Here is a 20,116-nt window from a genome sequence, read left to right as displayed (position 1 = left end):
TCCATGGTTACATCCGCATTTGACTTCTTATATAGAGTATATTTTTCTTTACATATATGACCCCCTTTATAGATTCATAGTGAAATATATGGTAGTTTCTAAATATCATTAAAGCAGATATCACAATTCAAAATCATTTGTAAAGAAATTTAAGAGAAATTGACAACATCCATCCAAAAAAATAACAATGTGTCATTAACAATTTTCAAAACATGTATAAAATAGCAACATAATACTAATAAAATCAGTATTATTTTTAATCAAAACAAGTAAAATTCAAATATGATTAACAAATCAAAATATTTCATGAATATCGTTATTCTACGATAAATTAACAACATACATAAATCAAACTCATCGTATGATTACAAAATCAAAATGTCTCATTGATATAGGGTAAATTCACAACACCCATCTAAACATAGCAATGTCATTCTACACAATAATTTCTTCATAAAAAACAATGCATGTGCATGCATAGCTACCACCACCAAGATCATCCTCATGATCATATTGACCATCCTCATTACTCTGATCCACATCATCACCAACACCGCAACTATCATCATCATCTCCTCCTTCACCACCATCATCCTCATCCTCATCCTCATCATCTCCTGATATATGTTGAACATAATTTGGATCATCGTCTTGGCAATCATTACCTATAGCATTCTGACAAAAAAAATCAATATTACATGTTAGTATTAATTACATAACGCAACGCATGTTTTTGTTATACAATGTTAACCATAAAATGAGGTAAGATATAATATCTAATAGTACTAAAAAATAAAATGAAAATATGGTTTAAAAGTATATTGGAAATCCAACTAAGATTACATACCATAGAGTCCATCCAAACAACAAATTCAACCCATCTCTTTTGCTGCAGCACCTCCTTTTCCAAATGATTTGGAGGTCTTCCATATTTTAGTTCCTATCAATCAGTAAATAGGGAGAAATTAGATAACAATGACTTTCTTCTAGTACAAAATTTATTAAAAAAATATCACATGTTTAATATACTTACAAAGGTTGTTATCAGTGCTTTTAAACCTTTCTAGCCACTACGATAAGTGAATTTTGTCTTGGTTAACCTCGCCTTGGATGCCTTGTCCTTAAACATAAACCAATTCAATTTATTTTCACACAAATACATGTCTAAGATACTTATAAGTATTAATACATTCTAAATAATGTTTAATGAAAAATTCAATACCTGAATGCTCTCATTGCCGGCTTTTCTTTGTGCATCCAACTTCTCATATGATTTTACAAGTTCTTTCCATACTTTAAAAGGTATGTCAATAGGTCTTTGTTTCAGTCTTTGATCTTGAGGCATTTTTTTAATTTTTCTTGTTTGGTTAAAAAAAACCGAACAAGTAATTCACATCAATGGCATGGGGACTCTATGGATATGTGTAAAAAAATGGCTATAAAGAAAACATCCAAAAAACATATGAGCTCTCCCTTTGATGGTCACTTGGGGCATATGGCTGGAAAGGAACAACTCCATTTTCGAAAATGAAGGACAATCCTTTCTCAAAGTCCTTCCTAATATTTGCTCCAAATGTCTTAAAATGAAAAACAAAATTCAAACGTCATCCTTAAACATCTCCCTTAAATATAACGTTGGACCATAAATTCTTCACTTTTATTGTTATCGGCTCTGGAATGATTTTTCTATATGCAATTATATAATGAAATATGTGTGCACTAATGAAAAAACATCAAGTTTCATTTTTCATAATCACAAACAATGAAAAAAGAATCACACGTAACTAGCATCATTTTGGAAATTTTATATTTATTAAAAATCTTTAACATGTTTTCCTCCCATATCTCATAAAAAGGTGTGAAATTTTTTATATACTCTCCAATAAGCACTACAACAAAACCAACGATTTGGAGGTTTTACACTAAGTTTTTCAACATCGAGCTTACTAGGGCTTGCACCACCTGGGTTATTAGTAAGAATCTCATGAGGTTTGCATAGCCATGATTATTAGAATCAAAATAGTAGGATTTGCACTAAAAAATAGTTCATAGAGCTTTCCTGCTGGGGAGAAAATCACAAGTTCAACTTCTGCAGTGCAGAGCACCGAGAGCTCGTAAGCTTTCTTCAGCAATCCACCTACGTTTGGAAAATGTAGCCTGCCTGCTGGCGATGTTCTCAATCCTCTTCCTCTGCATCTTTCCCCTCACTATTCTCGTATGTCCTCTTTCATTTTTCCCTCCAAACAAACCCTCTCAAATTGAGAAAGCAGAACAACTCACTCGATGAGAATCCGAATCCAATTATCGCTTCTAACAATAACCCAATACGATACCAGAAGTGATTACACAAAACCTCATTGACTCTTCATTTGTTTGGAAAAGAGCCAAGCATATACTTCTGACGAGGGTTTCCGTCTCAAGTCTGGCTCGCAGGACGTCGCTTAGTCAATTACGAGAAAAATTTTCCACCTGCCTGTCACATACGGTTTGTCACACTATATATTAAAATAAGGTTGATCATACTAACAATAAGGTTGTATAGTTTAAAAGGAGGGCTCTCCTGACTGCATTTGGTTGGTTTATAGAAAAGATCGCTGGAATGTGTAATGTGAATGCTCTGCTAACTGTTTTTTAAGCATTTGGAAGTATTAAAACCCCCTAGGATAATTAATGTAAGACCTGTTAATTAATGTGTAAAGATGGCTATTGTCCTTGGGCTACCTTAGCTGTTCGTGTTTAGTGATATGTGGTATTATGACTCCTCAAGTCACTATTAAACCATGAGAACCATGCCCAGGCAGACTAGTGTGACATTGTGGATGAGAACCAAAACTAGACTCCTATAACCTCCTTTTTCATCCTTTAAATTGCAGAATTAACTGACTGTTCTAGTAATCGTTCTTGAGCACCTGAAGATGTGCACCCTAAATAATAAGAATAATACCCTGTAACATATGAATAGTCCATCCTGTGCATGTAGGATATGCACATGAGGTCCAATAAAATCACTAACCAGAATACCAGGTGTTATTAAAGCCTCTACAGGTTGATATATATGAATGTTACAGTGTGCAGGAGTATGATTCAATTCCATACGAAAATACAAAACATCTGATAGGATTTCCTTATACCTCATAGGCAAACAACCATTGTCCCTTCTATAGATGAGCAGAATAAGTGCTTGGTTCTCTACACTAAATAAAGACAAAGTATAGTAATTATTGCTGACAAAATAGGATTTAAATCGCGGTTCAATTGCTTGACATTCAGCTGGTCACAGAATTGTAGAGTGCATAATCATAAGTGATGTTGCGAGCCTCATTGCTCAAAGTCTAAGGGTCTTGCGAGCCATAATCACAGCCATGTATGGCATATCTTGTGATTATGGCATTTTATGAGGTCAATTCTTGTGAAGACATTTCAGTTTATAATAAATTTTGAACCTCAACAGAGTTTTGGCAAGACCTGGCTGAGCTAGGACATCAACAACACAACTGATATGAATGACATAATCTAGCCTCAAGAGGGAGCCTCTTTTGTTTCATCACTCTAACAATCTATGAAGTGGTGGAAAGCATAACAACTTCCCCTTGAATATGACACCTAAACTGAGTACAAATCCTAAATGATGCGGCCCTTGGTGCATGTCTCTCAAAGTATCGATATTTCAAATGTTGAAAGCTCTTGTGCCCATTTGATATGCATTCGATTGCAGTTCCCCTGAAGAAAGAATCTTATAAAGGTGAGGCCATGGCCAATATGTTAGCCATATCCATTGGAGTTGCCATTGCTTGACAAATTTAGTGTGATCAGTCCCACCATGATTCACATGGGCTTCTACTCAACACTGGTTGTTGCTATTGTAAGAGTCTTCAAGCTCGTTGAACCCATAGTATTGATAAGTGTATTCTTTGGGTCTCTGGTTTTCAAATTATGCCTATGTTTTCCTCTCAGTATCATTATTTCAAATGCTGAAAGCTCTAATTCCCATTGCTGTGTATTTGATTGTGGTTTCCCTGAAGAAAGAAGCTTATAAAGGTGAGCCCGAGGCCAATATGTTGGCCATATCCATTGGAGTTACTATTTCAGCTTATGGGGAGGCCAAGATGAATGCATGGGAGGTGATTCTCCAGTTAAGTGCAGTTGCATGTGAGACTACCCAATTGGTTCTCATACAAATTCCACGAACATCAAAAGGGATTAAGTTGAATCCCATCACATCTTTGTTGCTCCTTGTTGCCTTGTTTTTCTCATCACCCCCTGGGCCTTAGTAGAATACCCATTTCTGATAATCAGGGTCTCTTCCTTTGATTTGGATTACATGACATTTCTGCTTGTGCCTTGGCTCTTAATCTTGCAGTATTTCTTCTGATAGGAAAGACTTCAGCCTTGACTATGAATGTTGCTGGTCTTGTCAAGGACTGGCTGCTCATAACATAATCTTTGTCTGTAATAAATGAAAAGGTTACAATCATAAACTTGCGTGGGTGTGGACTGGCTTTTCTGGCTGTCTGTTACTATAATCATTTGAAACTTCAAGCTCTCAAGTCCAATGACAACCAACCAAAGTACCTCAGTAGTGCAGCTGATGCCAATGATGAAGGAGAAGGTTTGATAATGACGAGTGGGAGATTCTCAATCAGAGATTCAGAACCAGTAGAGAAAAATCAAACTCAAGCTTCAGGATTAGGTATTTAGATCATTAATATTGTCTTGTGCTAGAGATTAATGTTCTTGGATTGGCTCCTCTATGCCCAGATCTATTTGCAGGGAACAGGCCAATCATTCACAGTGAAGAAGATAATGACAAGATTAGTGTATAATGATGGACAGGATGGTGCCATGGTGCCAACCTAAATCTCAAGTAAGGAGACATATGTTCATCAATTTGTCAAGAAGCATGGCCTACAATTCAATTGCTCTAAGCCTATCACTTCTTCCACCTGTCAAATAAATTGTTTCCTGTTTGTTTAGTTTGACAAAAGCAACATTGAAGAAGAACGTATTTTCACTTGCACTAGGATTTGTAATTTTGTATATAATTGGACTTAAGAAAAGGATTGTTAAACATGTAAATCATAGATTGTGGAGGAGCTCTTTATGTCCAACCTTTATACCATGCAACCACAACCACTAGACATCTCATCTATCAAATCATAGACTAGGCAACCCATCAAAGGGAACAACAAAGTGAAGAAGAACCAACGACACATTTGATCAGCCACAAAAACAAATTTCCAAATATGAGAAGGTATCTATGATGCAGGAAACATGGCCCGCCCCTGCATACCAGCTGCGTTTTCATATCGAGTCACTGAAACACAACTAAAATGCTCTTGAAACACATTTCAATTCATATGAAATGTATTTTCACATGGGAAACACATTTCAATTCATATGAAACATATTTCACATGAGAAACGCATTTCAATTCATATGAAACATATTTCACATGGGAAATGCATTTCAACATCTGTACAACGTGTTTCTAAATGAAATTTGTTTGATTTTGCCTTGATTTAAATGTTGGGAACAACATTTTTTTGTTTTAATAACTAATTAGAGGATAATTATGAATTCATGAGACTTTTAGAAACTTCATACACTAGAAATATTTATTTAAGACTGGGTTTCACTCTCAATTTGCGTTAAAATGATGGCAATTAATGGTAATGTTAAAGTCTTAAAGTAAAACCTTTACTTAAATTTTTAACATTACCATTCATTGTCTTGAGATGTTTAAAAGCGGTTCCCATCTCCTCTAACTTCATATCGAGAAAGTAGAACTTCATATCCCATTCAAAATTCAACAGAGTTAACATTTTTCGAGATTTCAGGATTGGCAATTAATCAAAAGCACCAAGTGCTTTATGTACCTCAATGTTAGTGATATTGCTTATTTGACTCCTCTATCATTGCCTTAGCAAAACTGTACCCTTCCCTCAAACAAAAAATCAATGATTGGGCACACTAAGCTTTTCATACCATATTTTAAAGTTTGGATTACGTAGTTTCATCATGTTAAAATCGGCAACTAGGGCCAAACTCCACATGGGTCATCTTATTTATGACAACTGATATTTTTCTTGGATTCCTCTCTCCGAGAGGTGTAGGAGTGATCTAAAGATCATCCGATTCTGACATGTACAAATGAAGTTATGAATTTACTTTGATTATGGACAAATTGTCAAGGTCGGCCAACAAACTTATGTAGGCTCAGAAGCCCAACAGTCACGTCTATTCATCCTCAACGTTTGCTATAAATACATGATGCCTTAGCCTCATTTGGATACACTCATCTTCACACTTCTCTCTCTCTCTCTCCTCGTTCATTGGGTACGGATTTCTAGGCATCTCTCTCTCCACACGTCTGAAATTTCAGGAAAGCAAAATTTCAAGAGGCCGAAATTTCAAGAGACCGAATTTCTGGACAGTTTGACCAAGCGTTGACCAACATGAGTTGACCTCCTTTGACTACGTTTTGTGGGGGCTATCTCTATTTGGGCAAGCCGCATTTCTAGGCACAGAAATTGAGGCCAAACATTGACTTTGACCAATGTTGACTACAGCTAGGGCTAACCACAGGTTGGTTGTTTGACCAAATTTGACTGCGCTGATTTTGGGTTCTTTTGAGGGTTGATTCATCTTGTTGTTTGGAGGCCGAAGTTGACTGAAGTTGACCAATTTATGAGGGTCAAATCTGCCTTGTTGACCAGCAATGACTTTTCTGGTTAGGTCTCTTTTGCCGCTGTCATTAATTATCAGATCTGTAAATTGTAATATCTCTCTCTCTCTCTGCTGAATTATTGAAGAATATAAGAAGAATTGATCAAGAGTTTCCCCACATTGGGGTTAAGTGATGGTGGAATATTGCTTGTCATTTATGTTTGTCATGTAAATGTTCTTGCTCATTTATTCATAATGATTTCTTTCACATTTCAATATATATATATCTATATATATATATATATATATATATATATATATATATATATATATATATATATATATAAGTGTGGAAAATAGTAGTGAGTAAGGTCTTCTTTGAATTGTGACTTAGTCAAAGAGACCACAAGCAATCCTATCTTTGACGTGCACGAGTTCCTAAAAGTTAGGTCAAGTTCCTAAAAATTAGGATGAGTTCATAAAACAGTTTAACTCGTGCGTATAGTTGGAGGCTCAATTGTTTGTCTCCTAGTGCGAATTATATTTGGAAAAGGACAAGCAAGTGAGCTTCAGTATCTAAATTGAGGCATGATGAGTTACATGACTCAGTTAGACTCGGTTAACTAGTCAATCACAAGACCGAGATTCAAAAATAAACTTGCTAGATATACCTTATGTGAATTGCTTGTAAGAAGGACGAAGGCACAGAATTGAATCATTGTTTTGTGAGCACAAGGTTGTGAGACAAGACAATAGAGAGCACGAGTTTTGTGTGTGAGCTAGCAGAGCTAGGAAGAGTGTGAAGGAGAGGCCTATACGCAGAGTTTTGGCACAGAAAATCCTTGTTGGTGTACGCAGGAATTAGGAGTAATTCCTAGAAGATAGGGCCACTATTGCGCTAGGAAATAAGAGGCTTCCAACGAAAGGAAATAGGGGCAAGCCAGCGCAAAGATTTAGGAGCTAAGGACAGGGTTGTTGCAAGCAGGTTTTAGTTAAGTGTCAATAGAAAGAACAGTGTTGTTCTCTAGTGAAACAATTTGCCTTGTATTAATTCTATTTGCTCAACTTTCTCAATAAAATTCTATAGCTAGCAGAGGGTTTTCCTAGTACGGTTCCCTACAAAAATCCTGTCTTGGTGTTACAAATTAGTTTCAAAATTGTTTACTACAGCAGTTGCAAGATTTTTAAGGAAATTCTACATGGTATCGGAGCAAGGAACAGAATAAATACCAACACAAGTTGATTGGCACATCCTAGTGCAACATCATAAGGAGAATCTCCCTGAAATAGCCATAGCCCAAAGGAGCCTAGCAAAGTGGAGAAGAGGATTGGTTTTGGTTCGTTTTTCTTGTAACTAATTAGGCCAAGTTAGGCAGGAGCAAGTAGCTTGCAAGAGGAGCATTTTGGGTAGTCTTTTTGTGCATTATTTGTGGTGCAAACAACTTGCAAAACAGACCAAGTTTTTTATGTGTTGTTACAGGAGAGATTAAGCCCTAGTTTAGGGCTGGTCTATGTTCTTAAGGAGCTGGAACAACAATATATAAGAGGACAAGAGCTAACGCATAGAAGAGGAACCTGTGGAGAAATGTTTGCAAAGTTTTGAGGCAACAAACTATGGGTTGACGTAGGTGCAAGATGCCCTAATTAGAGGGTCGAAAACTTCAGGTAATTGCACAGGGGTGTGACCTAGAGAAGCAGAAGAAGTCTCTATTGGTTAAGGTATGTTGAATGTTATTCTCAAGTTGATGTTCTACTAAGTGGATGAGGTCCCATTGGACAATTGTGTGAGCAGCTTAAGTGTACAGGTTGGAGGGTTGTTAGAAGTTGCCCTATTGTGCCCTAAGTACAGCCTCTTGTGAAGGACTACTAAGCTATTAGTGGGCAGGTGTTGGAGAGCTCTCTGGGAAAGCAGGACAGCGTACCAAGGTTTAAGAGCAAATAACTGTTTAGAGGGAGCATCAAACTTTGTTTCATGGAAAGGGAGGATCATGATAGTTTTGAAGGATAATGGGGTGGGAGAATTTGTGAAGCAGGCTATACCACCACTACAAGATCCCCAAGAGTTGACCCGGCATACTAAGAATGATATCAAGGCAAGGACGATTATTCTAGAAGGGGTCAGAGATCATATATTTCCTCATATCCATGAGAAGAAGACAGCTTATGAGATGTTCAAAACTATTTTAGATCTATATCAGAGTACCAGCGATACCAAGAAGCTTGCTCTTAAGGAGAAGCTAAGGAGTATCTAGGTGAACAAGGATGAGTCCATTGTCACGTATTTGTCAAAATTCACTCATGAGTATACCAGAGCATGACCTTGTGAGTTTTGCTCTTCTACGACTTCACAAGTCTTGGTATGGGTTCCAGGATGTTGTCAATGACAGATAATTTTCCTAGTTGGGAAATGCTATTGACTGACTACGTTCAGGAAGATATCCGAAGAAGGACCAAAAATGGTAGATTGATGAAGACAGAGGACAAGGAGAACTTTTCCATAACAAGCAAGAGTAGCAAGACCAAGGGCACGGAGGGCCAAGGAGTGGTCGAGTCTAGTCAAAAGGGCAAGTAAAAGGATCTAAGAAAGGTCAAGTGCTTCCATTGCCATGAGTTTGGACACTATGCCACTAAGTGTCCTAAGCGAAAGAACGAGTCCAGTGAGGATCATGTAGCTACATCAGCAAAGCTAGATGCATTTTTTGCCCAGTTCGAGAAATATTTATCATTGATTGCTTGCATGCCAAGCTCAGCAGACAGCAGTGTATGGTATATTGATTCGGTAGCATCCTTCCACATGACATCCTTCCACATGACCAAAAAAAAAGAAAAATTTTAGACACCTGAAGGAGAAGGACGTGTAGTTTCAAATCGAGAGGAATTGGTACTCTCAGTTTTCAGAGGGAGTCAAGTAATCCCCTCCATCTCAGAGATGTCTTTTATGTTCCAAGATTAAAGCAGAATCTTGTTTGGATAACTACCCTTGAGGACAAGGATTATGATGTCATTTTCAGCAAAGGTAAGGCTTACCTCCAGCACTTAGCTTTTGGATGTAAGAAGCAGATAGGTGTGAGGATGAAAAATCACTACAAGTTCTAGGTAGAGACAAGTGCAACCTTGAGCAGCAAGGCAAGGAGAGCTCAGAGTAGAGAATTGATGGTTGAGGAGAGCAAAACCCAAAGGGAGTCCTTAGAGCAAGAGCAGATTAGAGTACCTAAGAAAAGCTACTCAAGAGTCAAGATGGAGCCTCAGCCAATATGTCTGTTTAAGTCTAAGGAGCCCTTAGAGCAAGAGCAGATTAGAGTACCTGAGAAGAAGCTACTCAAGATGGAGCCTCAGCCAATATCTCAGTTTAAGTCTAAGGAGTCCTTAGAGCAAGAGCAGATTAGAGTACCTGAGAAGAAGCTACTCAAGATGAAGCCTCAGCCAGTATCTCAATTTGAGTATAAGCTAGTTGGCAGTTGGGCCAACCAACAAGATGATGAGGAGCATAGCCGAAGGTGAGTCGAGGCAGCGACTCAAGCAATGACTCCCAGCATAGGGAGAGTTTGAGCCAAGTGGGCAAAGGATTTGTTTAAGGGAGATCAAGGGAGAGTTGGATCTTCTAATATCACCTTCAACCAAAGGAAGCAGCCACAAAGGTACACAGGGTGCATGGCCCTTATGACTGAAGTGATAGACTCGCAGAGCATGGTGGGAAAGAAAAGGTCTTATCAGGTTCCGCAAAAGAAGGCAAAGTCTTCTAGTTCAGCGGAAGAAGCTGCAACAACGGAGAACGTGGTAGTATTGGAGATAGATCCAAGTGGACGAGGTTCTTCCAAAAGCACCTTTCTCGCTAAGAGGGAATGTTGAAAATAGAAGCGAGTAAGGTCTTCTTTGACTTGTTCCTTAGTCAAAGAGACCACAAGCACTCATGTCTTTAGCATGCATGAGTTCCTAAAAGTTAGGACGAGTTCCTAAAAATTAGGTCGAGTTCATGAAGCAGTTTAACTCATGTGTATAGTTGGAGGCTCAGTTGTTTGTCTCCTAGTGCGAGTTATCTTTGGCAAAGGACAAGCAAGTGAGCTTCAGTTTCTAAATTGAGGCAAGACGAATTACATGAGTCAGTTAGACTCAGTTAACTAGTCAATCACAAGACCGAGTTCAAAAAATAAACTTGCCAAATTTAGTTGATGTGAATTGCTTATAAGGAGGACGAAGGCACAAAAATGGATCACTATTTTGTGAGCACAACATTGTGTTGAGAATATAGTACCAAGGAAGTGTTTCCTAGGAATTTATCCTTTTGGCCTAGGAATACACATTAATATCCTTTTCTCTAAGTGACATTATGTGTTTATTAATGTCAAGGAGCTAAAGAAGCTTTTATGAGTTGTGTACCTTGTAATTCTAATTTATTAAAGTCACATGGGTTATTAAAGTGACTTTGTGTAAAGTACTAAGTCCACTTTATGTTAATAAGGTAACCTTTATATTTTAAAACTCACTTTATGAGCGACAAAGTGACCATGGTACTAAAACATTAAAAGGTTAAGTGAGGGGTCATCATGAGAAAGGGGTCTAATGGGAGCTTGATCTCAACTATAGATCTCATTAGCTGAGATTTAATCTCAGCCCTTGATCTTTAGCCTTTAGGGTTAGGTTTCCCTCTCAAAAGAAAAACAGAAGTTAAAGGAAATGAATGATTCTTCATTATTCTTCTCAAAGGAAAGAGGAGGGTGTAGGGAAGCTTGAGAGGAGATCGAGACAGCTAAAGGAGGAGGTTGTGTTCCAAGGTGAACTCAAATCAGAGCAGAACGCAACCATGTTGTGGAGCTTGCGTTTGGAGGCAGCAAGGAAGAGCTCCTTCATTCAATCCTCTTGAGAACTATTGAGGAGAGGAAAGGAGATAGGAGGAAGAGAATTTTTGTGAAGAAATTCTACAGCAAGAACTAGGAACAAGACCACAGTTAATCAAATCCCTAGAAGGCCGAGTTAAAGCTAAAAAGGGAGCACGAAATTTTGGAAGACTGTCACAGCCAGTGGTTGCACACAGGTCAAAGGCTTATTAGGAGTCAAGTTTGGTTACTCCTCACCGTAGGCAAGTGTTTTAGCAGCATATTTCTCTGCCAGCGTATTTATGTGGGACACAGTGAGATTCTTGGGCCAAGACCAGCAAAAATCTCAAGCCTGGTTTTAGTGGTATATCAATGATATTTAGAGAGCTGTTTTGGAGTGTATTTGCTCAAATTCCAGGGAGGTTAAACGCTGATAAAAAAACCTGTGCATATTTGCTGCGATGAACCCGAGTTTCAAGGAACCTGTGACTGTCAGTGTGGCTTGAATTCCTAAGAAGAAGGAGCATTTCAGAGGACTGTAATTTCAACATGAACATTTGTTGAAGACAGTTCAGAACTCAGTTTGAGAATGGGATTTCAGTGATGCTTCGTCAAAGAAACAAAATAAAATCCTCCTGGAAGAACTGGTTTTCCCCGCTGCGGGGTTTTTCTAGGATCATGTTGACCAAAAACAGTGTAAAATTCATGTGTGTGCTTGCCTTATTTTTTCTCTTATCAGCTGAAAGTGAAATGTAGAGTACCTCTATGTTGTTTCAAGTTAAATGCAGAAAATGATAAAATGATGTGTATATCAGTCATATGCTATTGATGGGTTTTGGGCATTAAACCTTGCAAGAATTTGAAACTGGGTGGGCTACAGCATGAGCAGACATTAATTTTTTACAGGTTGTGAGACCAAACAATAGAGTGCGAGTTTTGTGTGTGAGCTGGCAGAGCTAGGAAGAGCGTGAAGGAGAGGCCTCTGCACAGAGTTTTGGCAGAGAAAATCCATGCTAGTGTGCGCTAGGAATCAGGAGTAATTCCTAGAAGATAGGGCCACTATTGCACTAGAAAATAGAGGCTTCCAGCACAAGGAAACAGGGGCAGGCCAGCACAAGGATTTAGGAGCTAAGGACAGGGTTGTTGCAAGCAGTTTTCAACTAAGTGTCAGCAGAAAGAACAACCTTGTTCTGTAGTGAAACAGTTTTCCTTGTAATTAATTTTATTTGCTCAACTTTGTCAATAAAAATCTACAGCTAGCAGAGGGTTTTCCATGTAGGGTTCCATAGAAAAATCCTGTGTTATTGTATTGTATGAATGTGTTTTTAACTCTTTTTCATTCCGCTGCAAAAGAGTAGAGAAACTCTGTGTCTTGGTGTCACAAATTAGTTTCAGAATTGTTCACTACAGCAGTTGCAGAATTTTCAAAGAAATTCTACAAAAAGGTGCTAATGGTTCCCTATAATGCTAAATCTGGGCACATTGCTCCATCATGATAAGAGGAAGCTGGTTCAAAAGAAAAAATTCTGGAAGTAAGGTTTCCCTCAGGTGCAAAATCATATTATAGCAAAGCAAGAGGTTACAAAATAAGAAAACTCAACCAAGTGAGACTATCAGATAAAGCATGAAAGGAAACTGTTTGAGGAAACTGATCGGCCCGATGTTCTTGCGCAATGTTAATTTTCTCTGTTTTGTTTTGCTTCCACCAAGTAAATACATGTAAGTGAGCGTTTATGATATCACAATATAGCCAACATTGTTTCTCATATTCTACTCAGAAGCACCTTACAATCCTAGTTTCAGGATATGTGCATTAATTTAAAAATAAAATCAAAAAAATCCTTTGCAAACGACAAAAGCATTACCTCTTTGAAGAAGTGTCTAAAGAACAAATTAAACATAACTGCAATTCATCAAACGCAACTTTGTCTTGAAAAATGTGTCTTCGGGTACAGATTATCTTGTCTAGAATTACCATTAATTGTTGTCGACCAGAGAAATATCTGCCTCCGATCCATTCATCTGCACCTCAAGATAGCTATTTTGATTGCAATGCTGTTGTTTATAGCCCTTTGGAGGAAACTTTGGAATTTTGTGAAGTAAAGACAAATATGATAATGTGCATTGTTTTATTTGGTCAAATGAACCTATCTCCGTTAGATACGAAACATTATACATTTTGAATGTTATATTGGAAAAGTCTAACATGTTATTTCTATTCTATGCTTGCTGATATAAGAGCAATAAGCCCTCATAATCCTGACTCAAAAGAACAGAGAAAACAGAAATTTGTGAAAAGACTGAAATACCATGCCACAAATGCACCACTGTGATTGCCAAGAAATGCATCCAAATCTCTCTTTGCCTGATCCTGTTGCTTTCCATGACAGACAAGTACAGCAACATACTCCTGCAAGTGGAAATTCAATCCCATTTATCAGTTCATCAAGCTTCATCCCCACTATTCCGATGGAAAGACAAAAAGCATGACTGGATGAAGGAAAGTGTATTTAATTTAAAATAGAAAGGGAGCTTATATTGCTTGTGTATATGATCAACGCTCGCTGAAAGAATGACAAACCCTCAATTCTAAACCCTAAGATAAACCTAAAACTCCCGTGGTTTGAATTCAGAACTTGTTGTTTCCGGAATTCCCTGTTTTTCCGATTACAGAACATTGCGAAGGAGTTCAACAGTATTGAGAGCAGAAAAGACAAAGCAAACTTGATGATTCAGTATGTGTTCATATCTCAGGAAGTTCCATAAAGGTACTATCAATATTCGGGTAAATTTTCTCTGGTGTTCAGAGTTTCATGCAATATCTTGCGAAGAATCCAAAATATAACGAATTCGCCATCAAAGCGCATCAAATCCCACCAAAAATACACAGAAAAGCAAAACCCTAATTACCCGATAAAACAAACCATAGCCCGCTAAATGCATCTACCATAGAGTTTCTTCAGCACCCCATTGAAATGACAAATCTGATCATCATCAACAGGCGAACAAAACATCGAGAACCCGATAAAAACAGATCTTACTAAAAAGGAGAAAAATTAGAAGTAAATAACTGCCCAAATGCATCTTCCTTATAGTCAAGGTCCCATTTATGTGCACAGGAAAAGGGCCACCGAAGAGGCCATGAAAACAACTTTCAACTGAGAAAACAAAATCATGAAATAGCCATGGATTAAGAAATTTACATGTCAAGAAGGACATCCTCCTCTTCTTCGCCCATGGTGACAGTAACCTCCTCAAGCTTAACAATGGGTGCAACCTGAGCTCCAGTGTCCTCTTCCTTTCTGGCATCATCCTCGTTCTCTCTCGAATCGTCATCTACTGCCCGTGTAAGAACAGGATCCTCCTGAGTTCCAGCCATCCCAATACCAGATAGTGCATAGAGGGAGGGCTCGAATGAAATTGATGGATCCAAAATATGCCAGAAACTCGCCCAATATCAGACACGAATGCGAAACCCCGAGGATTTTGGACAAAGGATTTAACTGTGCAAAAATGCTTTGAAGGCAAAGGGCAAAGAGGTCGACGGAGAGAAAACACTCTATATAAGGTTTTTTGAGGTCGATGGAGAGAAAACACTCTATATAAGGGTTTTGAAGAGGGAAGGCCGGTAGCTGTTAAAGATTGAGAGTAAAAGTAGCATCGTTAAAGATAATATAATAAATTATTACAGGGATGGTTGGGGGGTTTCAAAGGGAGAGAAGGCCATGGAATAACCCCTAAATCATCTCCAAAATGAGAGGCCTACTTCATTCATGTTGTCATGTTGGGACCAGAGGTTGTTGTGCGTTTTTTGTTTTCACAATTTTGAACTCTTTCCTCGGTGATATATTATTGTGTTTATTGTAATAATAATGGGATGGGGTTGAGGGGTTTGTAAATGAGATAAATATGGAAAAGTAATTAGAAATATTGGTTTTAAATTATTATAATAAGTATTGTTGTGGTTGATCCATGATAAGTTGTAGGGTAGTTGGTTTGTATGGGGTTTAGTTGTTACGAGGTCTTAAGTTCAAATTTCATGGGGAGGGGTTGAGAATGGAAGTCATTTTGGGGGCATCAAAACTATTCTAAGGGGCATCTTCCACTGAGCTTTACACAATCCTCGATGTTGAGGATGAAAATAATATGAATATGCCAAGCTCACTCTACAGCCTAGTATGGTTACAGCCATGTTTGTCCATCATTCCAAGGGGCATCTTCCACTGAGCTTTACACAATCCTCAATGTTGAGGATGAAAATAATATGAATATGCCAAGCTCACTCTACAGCCTAGTATGGTTACAACGATGTTTGTCCATCATCAAAGTTGAAATTTTGCTAGTGTCGGCCAAAATAAATTAAAAAAAAAAAAATTAAAAAAAAAAATACAAAACATTTAAATAATGTTTGCTCATAAAAAATAATTGCCAATGAAGAAATTGGATCCCTCTCCGCTCATATTATATCTATATTTAAGATGGGTCTATGCTAGTGGATAACACAAAAATCACAAAGTGAAGAAGAGTTTAATTTCAAGTCAAAGCAAAACTTTGGGACTAGCGCAATTCATCTAACTTCTATTGAAATGCGGTATTTATACGTGTAATGTGATCTATATATATATATATATATATATATATATATATATATATATATAGATAGTGTAATTGCTATTATGTTGTTAAATGGTTGTTTAATTAATGTTGGTTATTCGATGGCAAGATGGTTTTGTAACTCTTAATGATGTAATTGTTCATCTTCTTGGTTGTAGTGTGCCATGTTGTTGACATACAAATATTGTAATGGAGCCAAAAAATAATGACAGTAAAGCATAGTAGGAAGTTATAAGTTTATCCTCCTGGAAAAGCAAAATTGTGGAGTTAAAGAACCACTTCTAGGAAATCAATTTCCATCACATCCATAGGGAGCTAAATACAACTGTAGATTCTCTCTAAAAAAGAATTATTTGTCTGGAGACAGGTTACATATATTATGATGAATTAGTTGGCAACCCAGTTCAAAGTTCTCATTCGATGCCCATATACTAATATGGATCAGCTTTAAGTCAAATTTTCAATTAGTTATCAACTAGCTTACTATAAATTTCAAGTGAGTCTACATTCAGCTTTCAATTAGCCTCAAATACAATGTCTTTCTTTTTCTCTTGACAGGGGCCTCTTCATGGTTGTATAATACACTTTCGGGAATTTTTTGTTACAGGCTAATGTCATTTCTAGTCACTGTCTTTGTTTTTCTCATAGTAGGGCCCTCTTCGTGGTTGTATAATACACTTTCTACAATTTTTGGTTGCATGCTATTGTCATTTCTAGTCAGTCTTATAATTTGCAGAAGAAAAAAAATTGTAAAACCTTGGTTTTACGACAACTTCTTTTTCTCTTCTTCTGGGTCGTGATGCCTTGTCTTCTGGCAACCCATTGTAATGACAGAAGTTACAATCTTTTTGTCAATGTTTGTGCTTTTTTTCTTCCTCGTGAATAACAAAAGGGTCCTTTTTTTCTATAGTAATAAGAAGAAGAAGAATAAGAAGAAAGATATTGTAATGGTTATGTCATGGTTGGCATTCCTAAATATAAGCAGATATAGGATAAGCATGCATGCATATTAGAACTTGGTGCGCATGGATGGAATTCAATGTGCCAAATGATGTAGATGTTTCACAAGCATGGGGTGTGACATTTCAACCCTAGTTATCAATAGTGATGAGAGGCCACCAAGGACAATACCCCTTGGACCCTATGATAAGTGTTGCACATTTTGGTGTTAGGAGTGGAAGGGTAAGCTTGGTTCGAGGAGGTTGGTTATGGGATGTTTTTTGGTGCACATGAGGTCGTGCATCAACTACCATGGCTACACTTGAATTAGTGGGTCTTTACAAAAATAAAGTGGGAGAGTTAAGTTTTGTGAACAAAAGTAGCCTATGGGTGATATTTGCATTGATCACTTGTGTTAGGAACCTTTTTAGGCAAGTTAACTAATACTTGGAAGGTGTGAACCATGTAATTGAAATAATTCAATAGTGTCCTCCTTCCTTCAAATGAGGCAACAAAGCCAAGAACGTGACTATCAAATAAATATTAGCCCCCTATTGAGCACTTGTAGCACATTTACAAATTGCTCAGACATTGATGTCATGGTGTTTCACACTAAGTATATCTAAGATTACATGTGATGGTATATGCCTCATTTTAGTACTAACAACTTCATTAGTTTTGTTCTTATATATTACATACTTTTTTTATTTGTGGTTGTTATGTATGTGATGTTTATAATAATTACAAAACTAACTATGTGAAAGCATCCCTAACATAAATTTTCATTTCGCACTAATAATATTTTCCTTACAACCCCCTTCCTTCATTGGCGGTGGGAAGGAAGCTGATCCTTCCTTCCCCCCACACCCCCCTTCCTTCCTTTGGAAAGAGAGGTAAGAGCAAGAGTTGGAAAGATGCCGGAAAGAATGCCTACCTTTGGTAGTTGTGTTGTCGTATCGAGAGAAAGAAAGTCAGTTACCTGTCGTCCTCCCTTCGGTAGATGAATGCCTACCTTTGGTAGTTACCTTCGGTAGGAGAGAAAGAAAGTCGGTTACCTACGCTTCGCTTCGGTTGCCGTATCGAGAGAAAGAAAGTCGGTTACCTACGCTTTGCTTCGGTTCGGTAGGAGAGAAAGTCGGTATGAGTACTTTGGGTGTTGTTGGTTGTTCTTTTTTTTCGAACAACTGTTACTTGTTTGAAGAAAGAAGTCAATCTTACTCTGAAAGAGGTAAGGGGCGGCACTGCAGGAGAACGGAACACTCTCCGGAGGAGCCATCAAAGGTACGAGTTCAAGAAAAAAGATAAGCGGTAAGCGATCATAGGGCGAGGATAGGGGAAGGCACGCTTGAGGGCCGTCCGGGCGAGGGTGGGGTACGGGTAGGGAGAGGGGGGAAAGGACAGGGGAATAAGAGAAAGGAGAAAAGAAAAAAGAATAAGAGAGAGGAAATAAGGGAAAGGAGAAAGCAGTCGACATTAAATTCAACAACTAAAAAGAGGCTCTTTGAGCCATGGCTAGCTCTCAGAGAATTTCATTCTCTTCGAGCTCTATACATATTATACTCGTCTAGACATATGATACTCGCATCTCTACGTTTCACTTCTTTACTCTCTTCTCTACCGAGATAAAGATCTAGATCTAGTATAACTTAGCCATTCCAATAGCCAATAGTCTTTGGTCCTATTTAGTACCCTTCTAATAGTCCCCTTGGCATAGTAGGTAGATATTGATTCCTTGTCCATGCATGAAGTTCCATAGCAAGATATTAGACCCACTTCACCATTGACCTTAGCATATGGAAGGAAGGAGGTGTAGATGCCAGTCATAAGGCCAGGAAGTTCCCTTCTAGATAAGCCCATAGCCGATTATAGAGGAATCCCCTGTTTCATCGCAGATTGATGCTTAATATTGAATTTTCCAGAATGTTCCTTGCTCTCGACACGACACTGGTGAATAAGAAGCGGGGGGGGCTTGACAAAGCACCCAACCCCTACTTTAGCCCATTGATCGGTGAGGCATCCAACCCTTCACCTTCTCTCTTTGACCCTGCAGCGCTTAACTACGGTACTCTCTCACTTCGCCTAGCTAGGTTGTTCCTAAACTTGACCTTGCCTAGCCGGGTTGTGAGCCTAACAATTGGTTGGTCGGGGGAAAACCATCAAATACCAGAATTTCTTAGGTAGGGGTTGTGAGCCCTAGCTTTCTATCTTCTTCTGTGTAATTTGAATAGAACACCATCAAATACCAGAATTATCAATTCCCATTCTCCAAAACTTTTAAATGTGCGGAACTGAGACAGAAATCATTCAATCAAACCACTCGAAATGCATCTGAATGCTGATCCATTAACTTAAAGAACTTCTTCCCAAACTCTGCCATTTTTTAAACAAAATTTTGAGCACAACCTTGTCTAGTCCATTTATAGAGAGCGTTAGTTTATGAAATCTTGCCTGTAAGCCAAAATAGAGTCAAAATTTTCCATTGAAAGCTCAGAATAACTGAACTAGAATACACAATTCCCATCCACTTGAGCTCAATTTTATCTCGCAAAACTTCATTGGGATCTACCTAAACACATATGCAAACATAGGTGAAAATGCCTTTCAAAAGTCTTTCCCTGTCTACTTTGACGAATCTTCCAATAAAATTGCCCACTTTTTCTAAGAGATCTAGATGGGTAAAGTGAATGGGAAAACTGGGAATCTTACCCATACTAGAGTAGTCATCGGCAACATAGTGAGAGGATTGAAGTTGGGAAACCATGGCTTCACTAGAAGACCAACTCATCCCCAAAACCATGGACCTTGGTCAAGGATTTTTTTCTTATCCTCAAGACATTTGAAGATCACCACAAAAAAACATGGGTCTACATCCACCCAAACCGGCGTTCATGATCCAATCCTATCATAATCGAACAGAAAAACGCTACTTTTTCAATAGAAAATGGGGAATAAAAGTATCACCCAAGGATAATGACCATCGCATCAAGCGCTCAATCATAAGGGAGGAGCAATAATTTGACAATCACACGTCCTTGATTTTTGTTGATTTAACTCTGAACACTCACATAATATTCTCTTGCTTG

At 38.0% G+C, this 20,116-nt stretch overlaps 1 protein-coding gene across 3 annotated transcripts; it reads right to left on the bottom strand.

Annotated features, from left to right (window-relative positions):
• Window positions 1–433: 433 nt before the first annotated feature.
• LOC149170035 (ran-binding protein 1 homolog c-like) lies at window positions 434–15,030 on the bottom strand. 3 transcript variants are annotated; one of them, XM_089428860.1, is made up of 4 exons: window positions 14,684–15,030; window positions 13,790–13,890; window positions 848–940; window positions 434–675 (listed from the first exon to the last, which is right to left on the bottom strand). In XM_089428860.1, the coding sequence occupies exons 1-3, from the start codon at window positions 14,857–14,859 to the stop codon at window positions 873–875; spliced, it is 345 nt and encodes a 114-aa protein (XP_089284986.1). In that variant the 5' UTR covers window positions 14,860–15,030; the 3' UTR covers window positions 434–675; window positions 848–872. The 3 variants fall into 3 exon arrangements, with proteins under 3 accessions (XP_089284986.1, XP_089284987.1, XP_089284985.1); XM_089428861.1 differs by having other exon boundaries at window positions 434–665; XM_089428859.1 differs by lacking the exons at window positions 434–675; window positions 848–940 and having other exon boundaries at window positions 13,364–13,890.
• Window positions 15,031–20,116: the final 5,086 nt, after the last annotated feature.

Source organism: Pinus tabuliformis, chromosome 4_2 (genome assembly GCF_031772625.1).
Source record: "Pinus tabuliformis cultivar Carrire ecotype Pingquan chromosome 4_2, CPIR1, whole genome shotgun sequence".
In the NCBI taxonomy this organism is placed as follows: Eukaryota; Viridiplantae; Streptophyta; class Pinopsida; order Pinales; family Pinaceae; genus Pinus; species Pinus tabuliformis.
Note: the sequence above shows the minus strand (reverse complement) of the source record. Positions and strands in the feature narration are given on the sequence as shown.